The sequence below is a fragment of the Falco peregrinus genome, chromosome 2 (assembly GCF_023634155.1).
Source record: "Falco peregrinus isolate bFalPer1 chromosome 2, bFalPer1.pri, whole genome shotgun sequence".
Classification (NCBI taxonomy): domain Eukaryota; kingdom Metazoa; phylum Chordata; class Aves; order Falconiformes; family Falconidae; genus Falco; species Falco peregrinus.
Genome location: NC_073722.1, coordinates 63,227,356 through 63,246,403, shown reverse-complemented (window position 1 = coordinate 63,246,403; position 19,048 = coordinate 63,227,356). Strand labels below are relative to the sequence as shown.

At 37.0% G+C, this 19,048-nt stretch overlaps 1 protein-coding gene across 8 annotated transcripts in view; it reads right to left on the bottom strand.

Annotated features, from left to right (window-relative positions):
• Positions 1-19,048, bottom strand: part of FAT1 (FAT atypical cadherin 1) — a 111,979-nt gene that overhangs the window by 18,805 nt on the left and 74,126 nt on the right. For all 8 annotated transcript variants that reach the window (XM_013301023.3, XM_055795531.1, XM_055795533.1 and 5 more), the window contains 10 exons: positions 17,204-17,479; positions 16,774-16,984; positions 10,153-14,220; positions 9,321-9,517; positions 7,761-7,914; positions 6,083-6,316; positions 4,430-4,819; positions 2,975-3,189; positions 2,429-2,566; positions 1,970-2,113 (listed from right to left, as the gene is read on the bottom strand). In XM_013301023.3, coding sequence (XP_013156477.2) covers positions 1,970-2,113; positions 2,429-2,566; positions 2,975-3,189; positions 4,430-4,819; positions 6,083-6,316; positions 7,761-7,914; positions 9,321-9,517; positions 10,153-14,220; positions 16,774-16,984; positions 17,204-17,479 — 6,027 coding nt within the window. The remainder of the gene's footprint in view (positions 1-1,969; positions 2,114-2,428; positions 2,567-2,974; positions 3,190-4,429; positions 4,820-6,082; positions 6,317-7,760; positions 7,915-9,320; positions 9,518-10,152; positions 14,221-16,773; positions 16,985-17,203; positions 17,480-19,048) is intronic.

The window sequence follows — 19,048 nt, the reverse complement described above, 5'->3', positions numbered from 1 at the left end:
GTCTTAATGCAATTCCTTTGTTCCATTTATTCTCTACTGGATTCAGGAAGACAAGAGGTAGAGATGCTGCCTCTGCTATCTTTGCTTTAGCAGAGTTTTCCGAATCAGAAAAGTACATGCCAGTCATTTGAAAATCTGGCCCACCACCACCATCCTAAGGTGCAAAACTAGTCAAAGGATTGGTGTATAGCAACATGAAAAACTACTCCTGTTCCAACTGCTTCTGATCCCAGAGGAGGCCAATGGGAATTAAGACTTGACTTAATGTGCCACAGTGCGCAAAATTTGCTTCACAGTAATAGGTACCTAGAGTATCTTAGAGTCATTGAATCATTTAGGTTGGAAAAGACCTTCAGGATCATCAAGGCCAACCATTAATCCAGGACTGCCAAGTCCATCACGAAACCATGTCCCTAAGTACCATATCTATGCATTTTTAAAATATCTTCAGGGATGGTGATTCTACCACCTCCCTGGGCAGCCCGTTCCAACACTCGACAACCCTTTCAGTGAAGAAATTCCTCCTAACGTCCAATCTGAACCTCCCCTGGCATGACTTGAAGCTGTTTCCTCTTGTCCTGTTGCTTGTTATCTGGGAGAAGAGACCTACCCCCACCTGCCTACAACCTCCTTTCAGGCGGTTGTAGAGAGCAATACAGTCCCCCCCCGCAGACTTACTGAGGGCACACTCCATCCCCTCATCCAGATCATTAATAAAGATACTAAACAGGACTGGCCCCAGTACTCAGCCCTGGGGAACACCTCTTGTGTCTGGCTGCCAGCTGGATGTAACTGCAGTCACCACAACTCTTTGGGCTCAGCCATCCAGCCAGCTTTTAACCCAGCACAGAGTACACCCATCCATGCCATGAGCAGCCAGTTTCTCCAGGAGAATGCTGTGGGAGACAGTGTCAAAGGTTTTACTAAGGTCCAGTTAGACAACGTCCACAGCCTTTCCCTCATCTGCTAGGCAGGTCATCTTGTAGAAGGAGATCAGGTCTGTCAGGCAGGACCTGCCTTTCATAACACCATGCTGGCTGGGACTGATCCCCCAGGTGTCTTGCACATGCCATGAGATGGTACTAAGGCTGATCTGCTCCATAACCTTCCATGCACCGAGGTCAGGCTGACAGGCCTGTAGTTTCCCAGATCCTCCTACCTGCCGTTCTTCTAGATGGGCATCACACTGGCTAACCTCCAGTCTTCTGGGACCTCCTCTGTTTGCCAGGACTGTTGATAAATGATAGAGAGTAGCTTGGCGAGCTCTTCTGCCAGCTCCCTCAGTACCCTCAGGTAGATCCCATCCAGCCCCATAGACCTGTGCATGTCTAAGTGGAGAAGCAGGTCACTAACTTTTCCTTCTGGACTGCAGGGACTTCATCCCACTCCTCCTCATCCCTGTCTTTCAGCTCAGGGTGCTGAGTACCCTGAAGGTAACTGGTCTTGCTATTAAAGGCTGAGGCAAAGAAAGCATTGAGTAGCTCAGTTTTTTTCTCATCTTTCGCAGCAATGTTCCCCCCTGCATCCAAAAAATGATGCAGATTATCTTTGTCCCTCCTTTTGTTTATAAGTATTTGTAATATTTTTGTGAATTTGTATCTTTTTCTAATAACTCTAAGCTTAAAAAGAAATAGCAAAATTATGTATTTTAACCTACCTGTACGATACTAAGAATATTATAAACATAAATGCAATGTATAAATGTCAATGCAATATACACATGTCCACACATGAAGTACATGAAGAAAGAACATGCTCAACTTGCATCATAAGTTCCTAAACAGACTGCACAATATGAATTTTGTAACCCTTAACACTTACTAGGTTAAGCCAGTCTCGCTGACAGCCTTAAATAATTAAAAATATAGAGAAATAAAATTGAAGCATTTATCACATTTTGCAGAGCTTTTCAAGTCATAAATTAACACTCCAATATTATTAATTTGACTAGTTCACTATCTGTATTTACCTGGATGATAACACTATAGTTTCCTTTTGAGAATACTGGAGGATTGTCATTTACATCAGAAACATCGATATTAACTGTGGTTGTGTTAAGTCTAGGTGGGTTTCCATTATCTGAAGCTTGAACTGTCAAAGTATATCCTGAAATCTAAGAAGAAATAATAATGATAATAAAAATTTTCAAACATTCACCAAGGAGCAAAAAGTAACAAACTCAGCTTTTGTTTTAAGGAAGAAATATTTTAGCGCAAATCCCCAGTAAAGCTTGCCTTCATATATTTAATCCTTTCACTTCCTCCCTGCCCCCGCAAAAGCACTGACATAAATAGATGCTTTCACTTTATTATAGCTATATTAATTCTGGAACATGAAATGGTAATTACAAATATAATAAAAAAATGGTGGTCATCAATTACATATAGCTAAATTAACCCCAACTGCTCACAAAGCATCAAAACCTTACCTTTTCTCTGTCTAGAAGTTTAGTCACTTTTATTTCACCCCTGGTAGGGTCAATTGTAAAAGGATTTCCCTGATTGCCATCTATAATTGCATAGTGAATGCGGTTGTTTGAAGGTCCATCGGCATCATCTGCCATAACCTAAGGGACATTACAGTCTCATTTAAAAAAGGTCAAAATAAGCTCTATCACCTTTCAGATAAACTCATCCTGAAGATGAGCACAGCTGTTTTAGTCTAACACATTTCAGTTCTCAGAAGAAATGTCACCCAAATAGAATATAGCAACAACACTTAATTTCCTGAATTTCTTCTGAAAATTAAGCCATGTTCTCATGAGAAGAATGCAAATATATCACAAAATATCAACTGCTTTCCTATAGCATCTCAAGTCTCTGGTTCTGAAACTTTTTCAAAATAAATTTTCAGTTCATTCAGTGGCAAACTTATGAATTAATTTATGTCCATCTTCAAACCAATATTTATTCCTTCAAGACTGAAAGCATGATTGTCATGACACAGTATTTCAAACGAAAAAAACAATACATACTGTAATGACCGATTGTTCAAGCATAGCATCTTCACTGATCACCGCAGTGTAAGTGTCTTGGCTAAACACTGGAGTATTGTCATTGATATCTGTTACATTAATATTCACTGTTACAACATCACTTAATGAAGGTGTGCCTCCATCTGTGGCTTCCACTGTCAAGTAGTATTCATGAGAACTTTCATAATCCAAGCTCTCAATGATAAAAATGGCTCCTAGGAAAGGACAAAAAAAAAAAACACAAACAAAACCCAAAAGCTCACGAACTCTGTTATTACTGTAGTATTATACATTGCAACTTTTGATTTTGGTCTGACAAATACTCAGCTTATTCAGGGCTTGATTTGTCACTGTAAAGCTGGAGCTACACAGTGAAATGATCAGGCTTTACAAGTAAAAGTAAAAAGGTGAGAAGTTCCTGCCATTACTACAAAAGATTCACACTTCAAAACTACCTGGCTCACATCTTGTAACAACAAAAAAAAAAAAAAAAAAAAAAAGTATGTTTAGAAAATGTCCTTTTCATAATTTTCTATTAAAACTAACTAAAAATATGAAATTACCTTTAACTTTCCTTGCAAACAGCATTAATGTCAGGCATGGAGTATGCAAAGATAGTAAGAGAAGTATCTGACCACGAATCACGAATTTTGATTGATAGAAATGTCAGAGTTAAAGTGTGAGTTTTTAACTGGCTAGTTAAGATAGTGCAGTCCCAAACATACACTCTGATTTGCTGCTGGAGGAGTGTTTTCCTGGAAACTTTTTGCTCCTTTCAAGTATGTGAAGAAGTTAAACTGGCAAAGTACTTCTATAACGTAGTACCAGCGTGCACACTGGAAAAAGCAGCTGGAAGAACTATTAATTTTAATTACACTGGTATAATTAACTGCCAGTAACTTTTGGGCAGAAATCTTATTTTACAAAAAAAAATAATCAAACTTTACCAGAAATTAACTCTAGAAAAAGAACTACATAAGAAAGAAAAACTAGAATTGATTTACATATTGATTTTTAAAACATAGTTATCATTAACAGGGAAAAATTCTCCGCAGAACCTAAATGCTTCCTGAGACTAAATCTGACTAATGTACAAGCCTAAAATCTCCACTGTCATGCTGCATATATGATTAAACAGAATATTCCAACCTTTCTTTAATGGCATATTAAACATCTGTAGAATTACTGTCTTTGTGGACCAATGGCTAGTTTTCCCTATCAATTTAATTTCTGATCTTTCGTTTACCCATTCTGGCCACTCAGTCCGATTGTATAGCCTTTGCTTCTGCACTGCTGTTAGTGTGCTGGCAAAATGAGAACAGACAGTAGGACTGGCTTTACAGCCAGGGCGATGCACACAGATTATACGTAACTTATTTGGTTGAATTACTGTAGAACACAGCGTGGCACTGTCCTTGGTTAGCCTAAAGTATAGTCACAGTTGTAATCTGTTACCTGTTGTTGAATCGATGCTGAATTTTCCATGTTCATTCCCACTGACTATTGAGTATGTGATTTCAGCATTGGCTTCGATGTCCCTGCTTGCAGCATATATCTGGAGAACTTCAGTTCCAACCAAAATGTCCTCTGATACACTTGCACTGTACTCCCTATGCTCAAATACAGGTGGATTATCATTTATATCCAAAACAGAAACTATAAGACTACTTGTTGAAGACAGTCTTCTAGGTAAACCTTCATCTGTAGCTTTCAAAGTTAGAGTGTACACAGATTGTAATTCCCGATCCAAAGGCTTCTCCAAACGAATGATTCCAGAGAATTCATCAATAGAGAACTGACCCTCTGCAGAGTTCACCAGTGAATAATGGATTTTATGGTTCATCCCTGCATTTTGAAAATAATTGTAGAGTATGAAGCAACCATTAAAATACACCAAAATAGTAACAGATCTCTTAGCTATAGAAATAAAATATGCATGTTGAATATTTGTGTTAAAATAAATCTCAGCAAGAATTAAAGGCTCTTGTGAAAGGAAGAATTATTTCCAAAAAGATGTAATGATTAAAGATATTAAGCTAACGCTTCATTGCACTGATTTTCTGCCACACAAAACCCATGAAGCATGGTTCTGCTTCAGTCTCAGTAGCAGCTAATATGAAACAATTAGTAATATAAATCTAATTATAACTTTAGAATACCAGCATCTGCTTAGCAGGCTTATAGATAATGCAAGAAGGTATAGGAGAGTTAAGGCTGCATCAAATAACTAGACTCTATACCAGTAAGTTTATTTAAGAACCATGTCCCAGAATTAACAGGAACATAATTTTTGGCAACCTGCAAACAAAAAACCCACAGGTTTTTTGGCCAAGTATTTTGCTCCTCTGAAGCCTCAAGGACTAGCAAAGTGTGAAAACATTTGTCTGTTACCTTCAAATTCAGCAACCCAGCTTTATTATAGCACAAAGCAGGCCAGTTGTTTTGCAAGACTGAGGCAACTACTAATTAATACTATCTGATTAATAAACTGATGATATATGGAAACCACATGCCTTTAGAAAGACCTTATGCTGTTGTACTCCTTACAACAAAGCCTAAGAAAAAACTCTTTCTAATGTTACTTTCAGTTCATGTTCACTCAAATACTTGTAACTAGAGAGTAAAGATAAAGGGACAGCAAAACTCTTAACAGGGTAGCACATACAGAAAGCTACAGTTGACCAGGGTTCCCTTCATGGTATGATCATCGATGGCTAGTCTGAGAAGCACACATTCAAGAATCTATGAAAGCACATTTAAATGAACAGACATGGCTTGATCTTTTTACTTACACCAGGAGTGAAAGGATGGACCTAACTCATCATAACGTTATTAGCTTATCCCACTACAAATATCCTACATTTTTGTCTCTCTCCCACCCTTTTTTTTGCAGAGACACAAAAGGGATGTCTTCCACGCTACTCACACAGGGAAGTCACGTGTTATATGATTTAATAGATCTAAATATATCTTTCAGGAGTCTAATCCTGAGCAGTATTGAACATCTGTCAGTTCTACTGAAAGACTTAACACCTGTCAGGATAGAAATAAACAAACATTACTGTAACTCTGAGACCATGACAAAAGTACTGGTCAAAGACTGCATACCTGCATCTGCATCTGTTGCCTGCACTCTTGTCAAAAGGGTTTTAGGCTCTGTGTTTTCAAATACTGTAATGGAGTAAGGATCAGCTGTAAACTCTGGGGCATTATCATTCACATCCTCAAGAGTCAGGATAATATTAGCTTGGCAGGATCTTCCTCCTCCATCTGTGGCTTTCACTAGAAGATTATACACTGCTTGCTGCTCACGATCAAGTGGCATTAATGTTTTCAATTCACCTATAAACAGAGTAACACACGTAAGCTGATGCAAGTTGCAAGACTTAAGTGTCCCTAACATGTTTTCCTATAAAATCCTTGCACTCAGAAAAACTAAACAATTTTCTTTTTGATGGTAATTTCATCAGTGGCTAAGTCAACAGCTGTACTGCACTTAATGAGCTCCACTTTGGGCAAAACATGTCAGTGGCATGCCTTTTCAGCTTTAAAAGATTAAATATTAAAATTGCCTACCTCTTTTTCAAATATCTCTGACACAGAAGTCAGCTGAAGTAAAAATACCTGACAGTGCAGAACGACAGAATGTGTATACATGCACAATTCCATGCATTTTTGTGTAAAGAAAATGAAATTATTAGAACTCTGGCTTTAACAATATGCAAGGCAAAACCGACGTTACGGTTTTCCTGGGCTATTTAATTGTGTTCCTTCCACAGCTATTGAGCTGACTCTTCTCTAAGATTCAATAAATAAAGAGAGCTATTCACACTATCAAATATAACTTGCTGCTACAGACAAACCTCTAGGTCTAACGCATACTTTCTTTCCAACGTGACAAAAACCACAATGACAGGCACAATGTGTAGACATTGTCTCCTTTTAACCAATGCAAAAAAGTATTCTGTTTATGAGTATTTTAGCCTCACCGATTCTGAATTTATGTAATGACATGCTGACACAGCACACAGGTGACAAAGTAAAAAGAAAAAAAAATCCTTCTCATTTATTTTGCCACTGAAGTATTCTAATCACTTTCATCCATATTTCCACTATATCATTGTATGTATCTTTTTTACATTTTTCTACATTGTTTACTGCTCCTTTCCTACTATTTGTCTACTGCAGCTTGCAGAGCACAGGGATTCTGGCATTAGCTTTGACCTGCATTATAATGCAGAAGACACAAATGCCATGAAAACCAAAGTCAGGCAAGTTGAAAGTTAATCTCATTTATATAATGCTTCCAATAGAACTGGAGGCACTTTTGTTTTTACTATGGAAAGGAAATTTGTTGCTCCATCTAACCTCATCCCATTTAATATGCCAAACCAAATGACAATACACAGAATCTGAATGAAGATATTTTCAGTTATAAACCATTATGGCTACTACTACAATGAATATAGAAAATATAAAATTTATAGCATTCCTTTGCTCCAGTCGCTTTGGCATGGAAGTTTCTGGCCTTGGGGCAGTCACCCTATTTACTTTTTAGCTCCTCATATATTAAAATACTTGCCTTTTCCCTGACTCTTACTCAATATATTATTAGCATTTATGTGGAAATGTGGAAATTAAAATGTGGAAACTCACATTTTAAAAAGTTACAAACTCACTCTTAATGGAAAGCTTAAAGTACTGTCATTTATGTATATCTTAATATAATAGTAAAACATTTTAAAAAATGAGGTGAAGACTGGAATTTTGTATAAACTATTATTACCTGTATCTGGAGTGAGTCTGAATTTTTCTGCTCCTGTGCCATGCAGCGTATAAGTAATTTCTGCATTGGAACGAATATCTGCATCTGTAGCAGATACCTGCATTATCAGTTTGCCAGGAAGGGCATCCTCAGGAACAGAATCAGTGTATAAACCCTGGAAGATTGTAAAGTTACATTGTAAGACTAAACATATGAAGTAAGCAGAGCTTGGAAAGGGGAGGGGAAGAAGGAATGACAGATGAGATAACATCCTGTTTGAATGTTTGGTAACATATGAAGTGAATCAGGGGATGAAATGCCTGAAAATGAAAAGAACTTACAATTTTCTAATTAATTACCTCACATTTATTAATTATTCAGAAAGGTAATTAATACTGCAACCATAAGGGCTCTTTAGTAGCACTGCATAGCTGAGAACTCTAAACACTTGTAACTGATTAACTGATAATTAAATGCATCCCCAAAACAGGAGTTACACATTTTTGGTAATTTCAGTGTCTTCTCTTTTGGTAAATCATCTTTTTTAGGTCTGACTCAATCTAGAAGAAATTGATACCTGCCTTTTCCATAATGGCATAAAATAAAAGCTTCCAGTTTAAATAAAAGCTAAGAAAAAGCCACCCATAATTTAAAGGCACTAAGCACTCTCACAGCTCACCCATGTCAGGGACGTGCGTTAAATTAGTACTGAGCCTTATAACACCAATATTAACAAAGGAAAAAAAGCTAAAACCACGGACTTATCAGTCTGTATATAACTGTAATCATTTATATAGAAGTAACCATCATAAACATTGACTAAGAAAAATAATTCCATGCTCGCTGTATACTTGATCTTTCCCAGAACAAGAAAAGATTTCCACTTGGTGACATCAAATCTGTGTTTAACAAGATGGCTATGACAAGTCCAAGTGTACCAAGGTAAAAAAAAATAGGTGACTATGAAAGCCCAGGGCGTCCTTGTAAAGGCAATTACATATTTTGCAGGGTCCATCTTTCTGGGTTTTTTGCCATTCTTTATTTTTCATGTCCATTTTTGCAGATCTAGTAAGGTAGATAATGTTTTCTTGTTAAAAAGCTTAGGGACTACAGAGTTTTGGTGCTGTTGAGTGCAACTGCAGGTTGATATTCCAGTCTTTTAAACTCTTTTATCACAGGAAATGCACAAATACTTCAACTGAGTGATGGCATACAGCCTTCTTTGAGATTTGACTTCCTTCAGAAAACAGAGCATATAAACTATCACAGCTGCAGCTGAAAACAGTTCCTTTTGGAAAAGTATGGATTCACACAGGAGAAATGTACTACAATTCTCCTTATACTCTTAAAATACCCATCAAGTGTTAAAATTACATCAATTAATTGTCTTTGGATTTTCATTTAAGTAAATTGTCCATGAAATAACCTTTCTTTGAAAGCATTCTACCTTAATAGTCCAAATTTTTGTTACCAACATAAAAGGAATATCTATTTGTCCATCTCCTGATAAGCAGTTTCAGAGAAAATTCAGATTTTTGTGTATGGAACCAGCGCACATGGACGATACAAGATTGTGCCTACCTTTTCACAAACAGGGTTATTATCATTGGCATCAAGGACTTTAACCTCCACCACAGCTTTAGTTGCGAAGGTCCCATCAGTAGCTGTAATATTTAAAAGGTAATTATCCTTTTCTTCTCTGTCCAGAGGCTTTTTGACATAGACCTTCCATTCATTCTGTATATTTTCAATAGCAAACTGTCCCAAGGGATCACCTCCTGAAATATGAAAACAAACATTTAATTAAAGACAAGAGAGATTGCTACAATTACTCTGTCAACATTAAGTTATACCTAAAGAGGCGAAAAAAGAAGAAAAAAAAAAAAAAAGGGAAATAAGCAGCCACTCTCTGTGGCTCTATAGTGCAATAGCTTCATTTTCCAGGTAGGTATAGCCAGTAGATGCTCATACAACACATTTACTGCAGCCAACAATCTTTAAAAATAAATGAAGAAATTTAGGTAGCATTATAAATAACGTCATACCAAGACATACGCTAAACAACAAAACCAATACAATACTCCATTGGAAAGTAATAGTCTATTATTTTGTGAAATGTCTTTTGTTTGTTCTTTAACCACCTCACTAATTTAAGTTAATTATACTTTTTAAATAAAATTTGAGACATAAGTAAATAATAACCATAGGAAAACATTTTAAGCAAGGTGCATATGAAATATAAAGCCATAGACCTGTTTTCTAAAACTTTCTTTTTCCCCTAAATACTTAAAACACACACGTTCTTTCTTTGCGGCTTTATGGTTTCAAATACTTCTCAATAATTTGAAAGCTGAAGTTATATCATTCCAGGACCACTCAAATGATTATACTGACATTACCCCAAAAGATTTACCTGTAATGTAATAAAAGACTTGTCTATTGGCTTCTTCTGTATCAGCATCAGTTGTACTCAAGATAGCAATCACCCCACCAGGAGGGTCATCCTCACTGACTGTTCCTTTATATATCTCTGCAGTAAAGCGTGGAGGATTGTCATTCACATCTGTAACAGTAACTTCAACCACAGCCATAGAAGACAGTTGAATTTTTTCACCCCGATCAGATGCAACCACTGTAATTTTGTATTTGTCTCGTTTCTCATGATCAAGTTCTTTGAGAGTGGTAACCCAGCCAGTTTCCATGTTTATGGCAAAAGACTCTATAATGTCTAGTTCTTGAGAAGGATCCAAGCTGTAAGTAACCTGCCCATTGAGTCCGGAATCTAAGTCAGTTCCTTTAACCTGGATGACTCTTGTTCCAGCTGGCATGTTTTCTACGATGAATGCTTCATACGGATTGGACTCCAAAACCGGTTTGTTATCATTTGCATCTTTTACCTGAATGCTTACCTCTACTGAGGAAACAACACTATAATCTTCATTTGCATACTGTGCTTGAACTGAGAACTGGTACCATTTAGTTGTTTCATGATCAAGATTCTTCTCAAGTTTCAACTGTCCAGTCTGTCGGTCAATCACAAAAAAATCATCTTTATTGCTTTCCGGAGTGCTCCCTTTAATCAGACTATATACTAAAGTCTGATTATGCTCTGCTTTGATAACATCTATCTCAGTCCCAATTGGAATGTCCTCAGAAACCATGTAGGAATAAAATGGCTCTGAAAATTTTGGAAGAGACACTTCTGGTGGGAGTATTCTAGCATAGACAGGAACAACTGACTCTTTTTTGGGGGATCCACCATCGACCGCTCTAACAAAGAAGGTCAGAAACTCATTTTCTAAACCAATTAAGCTTTCTTTTGTAGTAATTATACCTGACAGTGAATCAATTTCTAAATTCTCTTTAACATTTTCAGATTCTGCTTCAATAGCATATGTGATGTCTGCATTTGTACCTTCATCAGCATCAGATGCCCAGATTTTAATGACAGAAGTACCCCGCGGAACATCAGACCCAATGTTTACTTCATATTCTGTTGCTCGGAATTGAGGAGCATTATCATTGTCATCTGTAAGTATTACATTAACAGTACAGAAAGCAACTTTTCCTCCTGAATCTTTGGCCATTAAACTAATGGCAATTACTTTTTCTGCCTGTGTTTCACGGTCAAGCTTTTCGGAGGTAAATATCTGCCCTCTCTCATTTGTGTAAAATCTGTCTTTGGCAAAGTCATTCACAATGTGATAAGTGATGTGGCCATATGTACCAGAATCTTCATCTGTTGCTTTAACTTCAGTCACCAAAGTATGCAACGGAGCATTTTCTGCTAGTTCAACCTCATATTCGTTCTGGCTGAAAACAGGACTGTGCATATTGGCACTGGTTACAGTTATATGGACTTGAGCTGAGCTTCTGAAGACCCCATCAGAAACAGACACGTTAAGATTATAATGTGACTTCAGTGTCTGTCTGCGTAGGTTTGAGGTGGTGATAATGCCAGTTTTACTATCAATTACAAAATTCTTTAGATCATTGCCTGTCAGAATGGAGTATTCTAGCTTGTCAACATCTGAAGTATCTGCATCTGAGGCTTGCACACATGTCACAAAATGTCCTCGGGGAGCCAGTTCACTAATTTTAGCTTCATAAAGTAATTGGTTAAAGAGAGGGGGGTTATCGTTGAGATCAGTTACATCAACAGTTACAACAGTATCACTGCTCAAGGGCAGCATACCACCATCTACAGCCCTTATTAGTAATTTGTGTTGTTTAATTTGTTCATAGTCCAAAGTTCTTGCTGTAACAATGAGTCCTGTGCTGCTATCTATATGGAAGTAGTCATGACTTTCACTATTATCCTCAACCAAGTGATAGGAAATCCCCCGGTTCGTTCCAGAATCAGCATCTGTAGCGCTCACTTGTACAACAGATGTTCCAGTGACAGATGCCTCAGAAAGGGTTGCAGTGTAAGACTGCTCTGTAAACACAGGAGGATTATCATTGATGTCTTCCACAATTATGTCTACAAACACATCAGCGTGTGCCCCAGTTAGGGAATCTGTTGCTCGAATACTCAGTTTGTAGGCTGGATGAGACTCAAAGTCAAGAGGGCTAACAACATTTATAACTCCAGTGTTGAAGTTGATAGTGAACTGATTGAAAGGATCCCCATCTGTGATGCTGTAAAGCACCTTAAGTCCTTCTGGGCTGTTCGCTTGTACATGTACCACAGGACTATGGAGGTGAATGTTTTCTGGTATCTCTGCACTATAGAAAGGCTTTTCAAAAACTGGCATAGCTTTACTCATAACTGTAATTGGGACTATAACTTCAGCAGAAAAAGCAGGGTCCCCTCCATCTTTTGCTACTACTGTGACCAGATGCTCCTTATTTAGTGTGTCTGGTTCAAACTTCTTCTTCAATGAGATTTCACCATTGGGATCAATTTGGAAATATTCATGATGTTCTTTGAGATAGTAATGCACCTCTCCATTTCTGCCTGTATCTTTATCTACTGCAGTGACACGTTGAATAACATGGCCTACTTCAGAGTCTACTTTAACAACAGCATAATATGGAAGATTGACAAAAAATGGAGCATTATCATTTACATCTTCTACTGTGACTTTAACTACAATGTGTGCAACAACTGATGGTTTATATTCCTCTGTCACTTCTATGACCACATCAAAAGATTCTTGCTGTTCACGATCAAATGGTATTCCTGTTGTTGAAAGGACTCCTGAAGTGGGGCTTATTTTAAATCTGCTGTCTGGATTCAGAATATGGTAAAACAAAGGCTCATTTATTTGATTCCCTATAGCAGTAACAACAGCTATTGTTTTTGCCTCTGTGGAATTTTCCTGCACTGTTGCAGAGTAAGAACTCTGTGTGAACTTCAGCTGGCTTGCTTTGCTTTCTTTCACATTAATTTTTACAGATGCAGTGCTTGCAAATCTACCATCAGATGCTCTCACTGTTAATTCGTATCTGCTTCTTAATTGAGTTGTATTTTGTACAGTTATATCTCCAGTCTTAGGGTTTATTGAAAATTTTTCTCCAATGTTGCCTTCAATAATGGAATAAATTAATTGTGGAAAAATTCCTGAATCTGCATCAGTGGCATTTACGCTGATGACTTTCACGCCTTTATAGGTTGGAACCAAAATGGATGTCTCATATAACTCTCTTGAAAACACAGGAGGGCAATCATTGATGTCAATTACATAAATAGTAACATTAGCTGCATATTCTGCATATAAACGTGGTATCCCCTTATCATGTACTTGCACTGAAAAGTGGAAAATATTTGTCTCCTCATAGTCCAGACTCATTACCGTCCGAATGGCACCAGTGCTAGAATCAATGGCAAAATACTTGTGGACAGATGGTTCAACAATTTGATAAACAAGCAAAGCATTATATTCTTTATCAGCATCTGTAGCTCGAATTACTAATGGGACATTCTTTTCAGTCAGAACCACACTGTTAATTGAAGCTGATTCACTGATGAGTCCTGTATATTCAGCCTGCAAAAAAACTGGTGTATTGTCATTCTCATCTCGAAGGTGTACCAAAACGGTTGCATTAGTGGACAAGCCAGCCATGTTTGTTCCTTGCACAGTTAGAGTGTAAATAGGAAAAGTTTCAAAATCAAGTGTCTTCTGAGAAACAATGACACCTGAGTTCGGGTTGATAGCAAAGGCATCGCCTACATTACCGTCTTTTATTTCATAAACTACAGAAGACTGACTGTATGCTGTCACCATTCCAACAAAACTGCCAATGCTGGCACTTTCACTGATTTCTGTAGAATATTCCTTTGCTGTGAATTTTGGTGAGGCATTATCAGAAACCGTAACAAGTATATGCACAGAGGTCAGTTCACTCATTGGAGGATCTCCTTTGTCTGTAGCTTTTACCATCAGGTTGTATTCTTCCTGGTTACTACGATCTAATTCCTTCGCAATTTTAATCGTACCCAAAATGGGATCTATAAAGAAGGAGTTTCCAATATTCCCTGTGAAGAAAAAGAGAAGTAATTAAGAAAGGCATAAAGAACTTAAAGGATGATTGCTTATTTAGCTATATACTAAAAAAGGTCACGTAGCAAGAACACAGAGAATATTAAAGTTTCTTAGTTTTGTTTAACAAACACTTGTTAGCCTCTCTGGAAAGTTTTCTGTAACCAAGTGTTAGCACTAATTCTAACGTTACTTGTGGAAACATTGCATAAAACATAGTTAGCAATGCCACCCAAGCCTTGAAAATAAATGCAAAAATATGTGTCATTTTCCAATAAGAAACTTTAAAAGGATAACAAGTTTTTTTGCAAGTTTCAACATTATAAATTATGTATTTTCTTCAAATTATATTTGGCATTTAGTTCCTGTTTAAGTCAACTTAAATATCTACTGAAGCTGGAAGAAAATTGTATTCAGAAGTTAACACTGGAGGAATACAAGTTCGATTTTATGATTTAAAATAATTAGATTGCTTTGAAAAGAGGTGTTTTAATGATTTCACACTTGTGAATCTTAATTGGTTATGCAAGTATTGTTTAAATCACTGCTTTAAAATTAGTCTTTCTGAAATGGACCAATAGTTCTCTCTATCCTAACTTCCTATTAATACATAGGCAAGTTATTCCCTGTGAGAGTATTAGAAAAATGTACTACCTGCTGAGGATTACCAGCTGCTGTTTGATAAACACTCGTTTTCTTTATATTTTCAAATATATAGCTGAACTACACTGCATACAATATTCAGCTCATGTACTAATATAGTAAGATTTAACATTTTACTTCCTTAAAAAAATTACAATATTAAAGCCATGTTCTCAGTATGGAAAAAATTCATTAAGAACTTCTGAGTTATGCACACAAGTAGGCAAGAAGGGATTTTTTTGTTGGTTTTTTTGTTTGGGTTTTTTATTTTTTAGTGGAGGCTCTAAACACAGTGGCATTCTTAGAATATCCCATTACAAATCTAAGCAGCCATTACAAGCATTTAAGGAATGTTCCTTCCATATGCTTTGAACGTCACTCATAAAGCTTTAACCTCCCAGTAGAACACAGTTCTGTAAAACAAACCTTACACGTCTTACATTTACTCGTACAAAAAGCTAGCAGAAAGGAAGAGAACAGGATGTAATTTCATTCTAGACAGCACATGCACACACATTTTTGTTCTTGCCATGCTTTGGCATTTGTAAAACAAGCACTACTGAAATGAGAAAGGCAAAAGAAAAGTTTCATGGACATTAGTGTCCTGTTTAGTAAAAAGGTCATATTTCTACAAATAACAGAAAACATATATCTTAAGCAACTTACAAGACACTTCAATAAATTTTTCAGAGTATCATAATCACAGCTATGTTTTAATAGAGTATTAAAGTGTGTTTTCATATAGAGACAACACTTTGGGGGAAGAAATCGAAGATATTTACAGTAAACAATTCCTATGCTTTACCAAGCAACTTATGTAAAATAAAAACGCATTTGCACCTATCAACTGGCATACAACAGTAACTGAATAACTTTTTACCTACTGTTCTCTTCAGTATCTAGTCTCTCACACTTATTACTGGGACGTTTATTTTAAATTACTGTTTACCTTTAAAGTAGTACTGCACATAGGCAATGAAATTTAAATACCTCCCCCCACCCCCACCCCCCCCCCCCCCAAGTCATAGTGCCTAAATAGTTCAGGACCTTGGTAATGGCAGGCTTGTATCTAGACTTAATGGACTGAACCAAAACTCACTTCCATCTGGTAAGTGAACTCCATCCATGTTATACTGTTTTCATATTACTCAAAATCGCCATGATTTGAATTGCACTGTTAATAGGCAAGTTCAGAAAGATACTCTGATGTTAAAAATAAGCAGCAGTACCTAACGTTCTTCTCTAGCCCGCATTCTGAAAGGACCCTTAATGTCAAATTGACTAACTATTAAATAATGTATTACACTTTTTCTCGAGCTATAACAGTAGTCCCACTATCTAAAATCAGCCAGAGGGAACCATGCAAAACAACCCCTTGCTTGCTACATCTATCTGAAAGTTTACCTTAAAAACTGGGACTATTTAGTGGTTAACTATATGGATATTTCTACGTTATTTTTTAGTTCCTTTCCTTCACATTGTGCTAAATACAAAAGCACTTGTCTCAGGCTCTTACTGTTTTCATCAAATTCTTGCTTTGCATATGCCATAAAATTCCACTTATGTTATCAAAAAATAATGCTTTTTTTAAGATCTGAAATGTAATGCTTCCGTAACTTCTAAAGAAAACCCCCCTCCTAAGGGTTTAAAGGTAGCTTTCTTTTCTGCTGTAAGTAAAATGTTCCAAATGTAGCTGAAGGATAACATAAACAGCTAAGGGAGGGAGATGAATATTTGTCATTGTGGTTTTCTTTTAAATGCTGAAGCTGTACCGTAAATAAATCAAACAGAATACAACACATACACTTCTTTTTTTTATAGCTATTGCTTTATGTGTCTACAGTTGAAACAAAGTATTAGCAAACACTGTTTCAAAGTAAACTGAAGATGTGAGAAAGTCAATATACCTGATTCAATAGAGTACACAATTTCTGCATTTTTTCCTTTGTCCTTATCTAATGCTGTAACCTGGAGTACTGCTGATCCAACAGCTGCTGACTCATACACTCGTCCTTCATAGGAAGAGCTGGTGAACCATGGAGCATGATCATTTGTGTCACTAACATTAATGATGATTCTAGCATAGTTGCGCTTTACAGGAACATCTTGATCTCGAACCTGAAACAGTTAGCATATTACTAGTAATTAGCACTGTTATTTCAGTAGTTCACCAAATATTAGTACTAATTCAAGGTTCAATCTGTACCAGTCACAGAGACAAAGACTGCATACATATTAAACATAAAAATACACGTCTGAATTAAGGGGACAAATTAAAAAGACATAAAAAAAGATCCATTAGTTACTGTCTACAGAAGAAATTTTGTATTTATTTACCATTACTGTAAGGATATGTTGGTTCATGGTCTCATGATCCAGTTTTTCTGAAGTATAAAGAGAGCCAGTTGCAGGGTCCAGACGAAATTTTTTAAGACTGATGGGATCAGTGCTGCCCTGCATAGTGTAAATCAATTTATTCTTCTCATCTCTGTCTGTGGCACTGACTTGCAGAATTTCTGTCTCTGGTATGGTGTCTTCAGGTATAACAACTTCATACTTCGAAGCAGAAAACTGAGGCCTATGATTATTTGTGTCTATAACTTTGATGTACACCTGAAACAATACAATAGGAAAAGGAATACATTGATGACATTTGGGAAACAGAGATGAAAAGATGACATTTCATTATATATCAGACCATAATACTGAAGTAATTCCTCCTCAAGACAACTTTTCCCCCCCCCCCCCCTCAGGGACGGGGAAAGATCTAAGAAGTGTGGGGAAGAAGGATCTCACTAAACCAAATCTGCCTCACATTCCTCAAAGTCAAACCAGAAATCTATACTATCAAAAATGCCTTAGGTAAAATACCTTAAAGGGAATGATTTTTGTCTAAAGCAAGACAAAAAAAAAAAATCCTTGGTAATTCTGGAATTAAAAAAAAAAAAATTACAAAAAATTCTCAATGTGGACCTCAGGGTGGGTAAAAATCCTTTTTATTTTAAGCAATATTCTCCAAGGCAGTGGATGCACTGTACTCCTCCTCACCCTCACATAGAAACAACCCTCTTTCAACTCCTTACACTCCCAAGTCTAGGCAAGAATGGAAAAGTGGTGGAATTCCTACAGAAGTACATTACTTTGAAGAATCACAGGTATTGCTTGCTCTTCTTCAGCAATGTAGCACAATCTCAGCATAGGCAACTGTTCACCAACACAATTTCTCTGAAGTTAAATTAACATAGATACTTCAAATTGCACTTTCCTACAGAAGTTCAGCTGGCTTCACCTATGTGCTATGCAGGCAATGTTCTCTTCATCTGAGTAATGTTTACTGAAACCACACAAGATCCCTGCGCACCCACTTGACTTACACAGCATCTAACTCTTGTATAAAAGGCATAAGACACTCAGCCACCATCCTGTTCCTTCAACAGTGATAACATCAGATGAGTAACAGTAATGCTGAGAAGTTGGCAGGTGGACAGCAAAGCTCCAAGAACACATGGCCAAATACAAGTTTATTGTGTGCTGCACATACAGCCACACTTTTAGCCACCCGAAGGTTAGCTGCTTTAAATAAGTTAGTTGTGCCATCAACAGGTGTTTAAAATAACTACTTATGATATCATAAGTTGGTTGAGTTGCTCTCTGAATATACTTATTGCTTTCCACTGATACCTGGTGGAGTCTGGAGATGTAAATTTGGACAAGGTACCAAACTGCATGTCGTAAAAACTAGATGAGATGAATCCTCCTTGTGGTAAATAATAAGGAAATGCCATGTATGCTGCTACAGGAAGAGGAAATTTCCTCAGCTTTGCCCTTGCAAAACTAGAATCTGACATTATTCTTTTGTTAAAACTTGCAACAAGGTAATTATACTGAGCTCCACCTCCAGACCACAAGTCAGGGCAGGGAGGGGAGGCACATGTAGGTATGGGCACACATGTTGCCGTCCACAGCCACACATACAAGCCTCAGACTTTATTAGTAGCTGTAGTCCTAGGCTTTACAGGTCACTGGGCCATAATCCAAAAAACAGTACATTTAGGGAAATATTCATAAACATAGGTAGTTTTTCAGTGTTTGAAATGGTCTGTTACAATAAATACAATCTTTCACTGCAGAGGAAAATGCTGCCTCCCACAATTTATTAGATTTCTTGGAAAATGGAAGAAA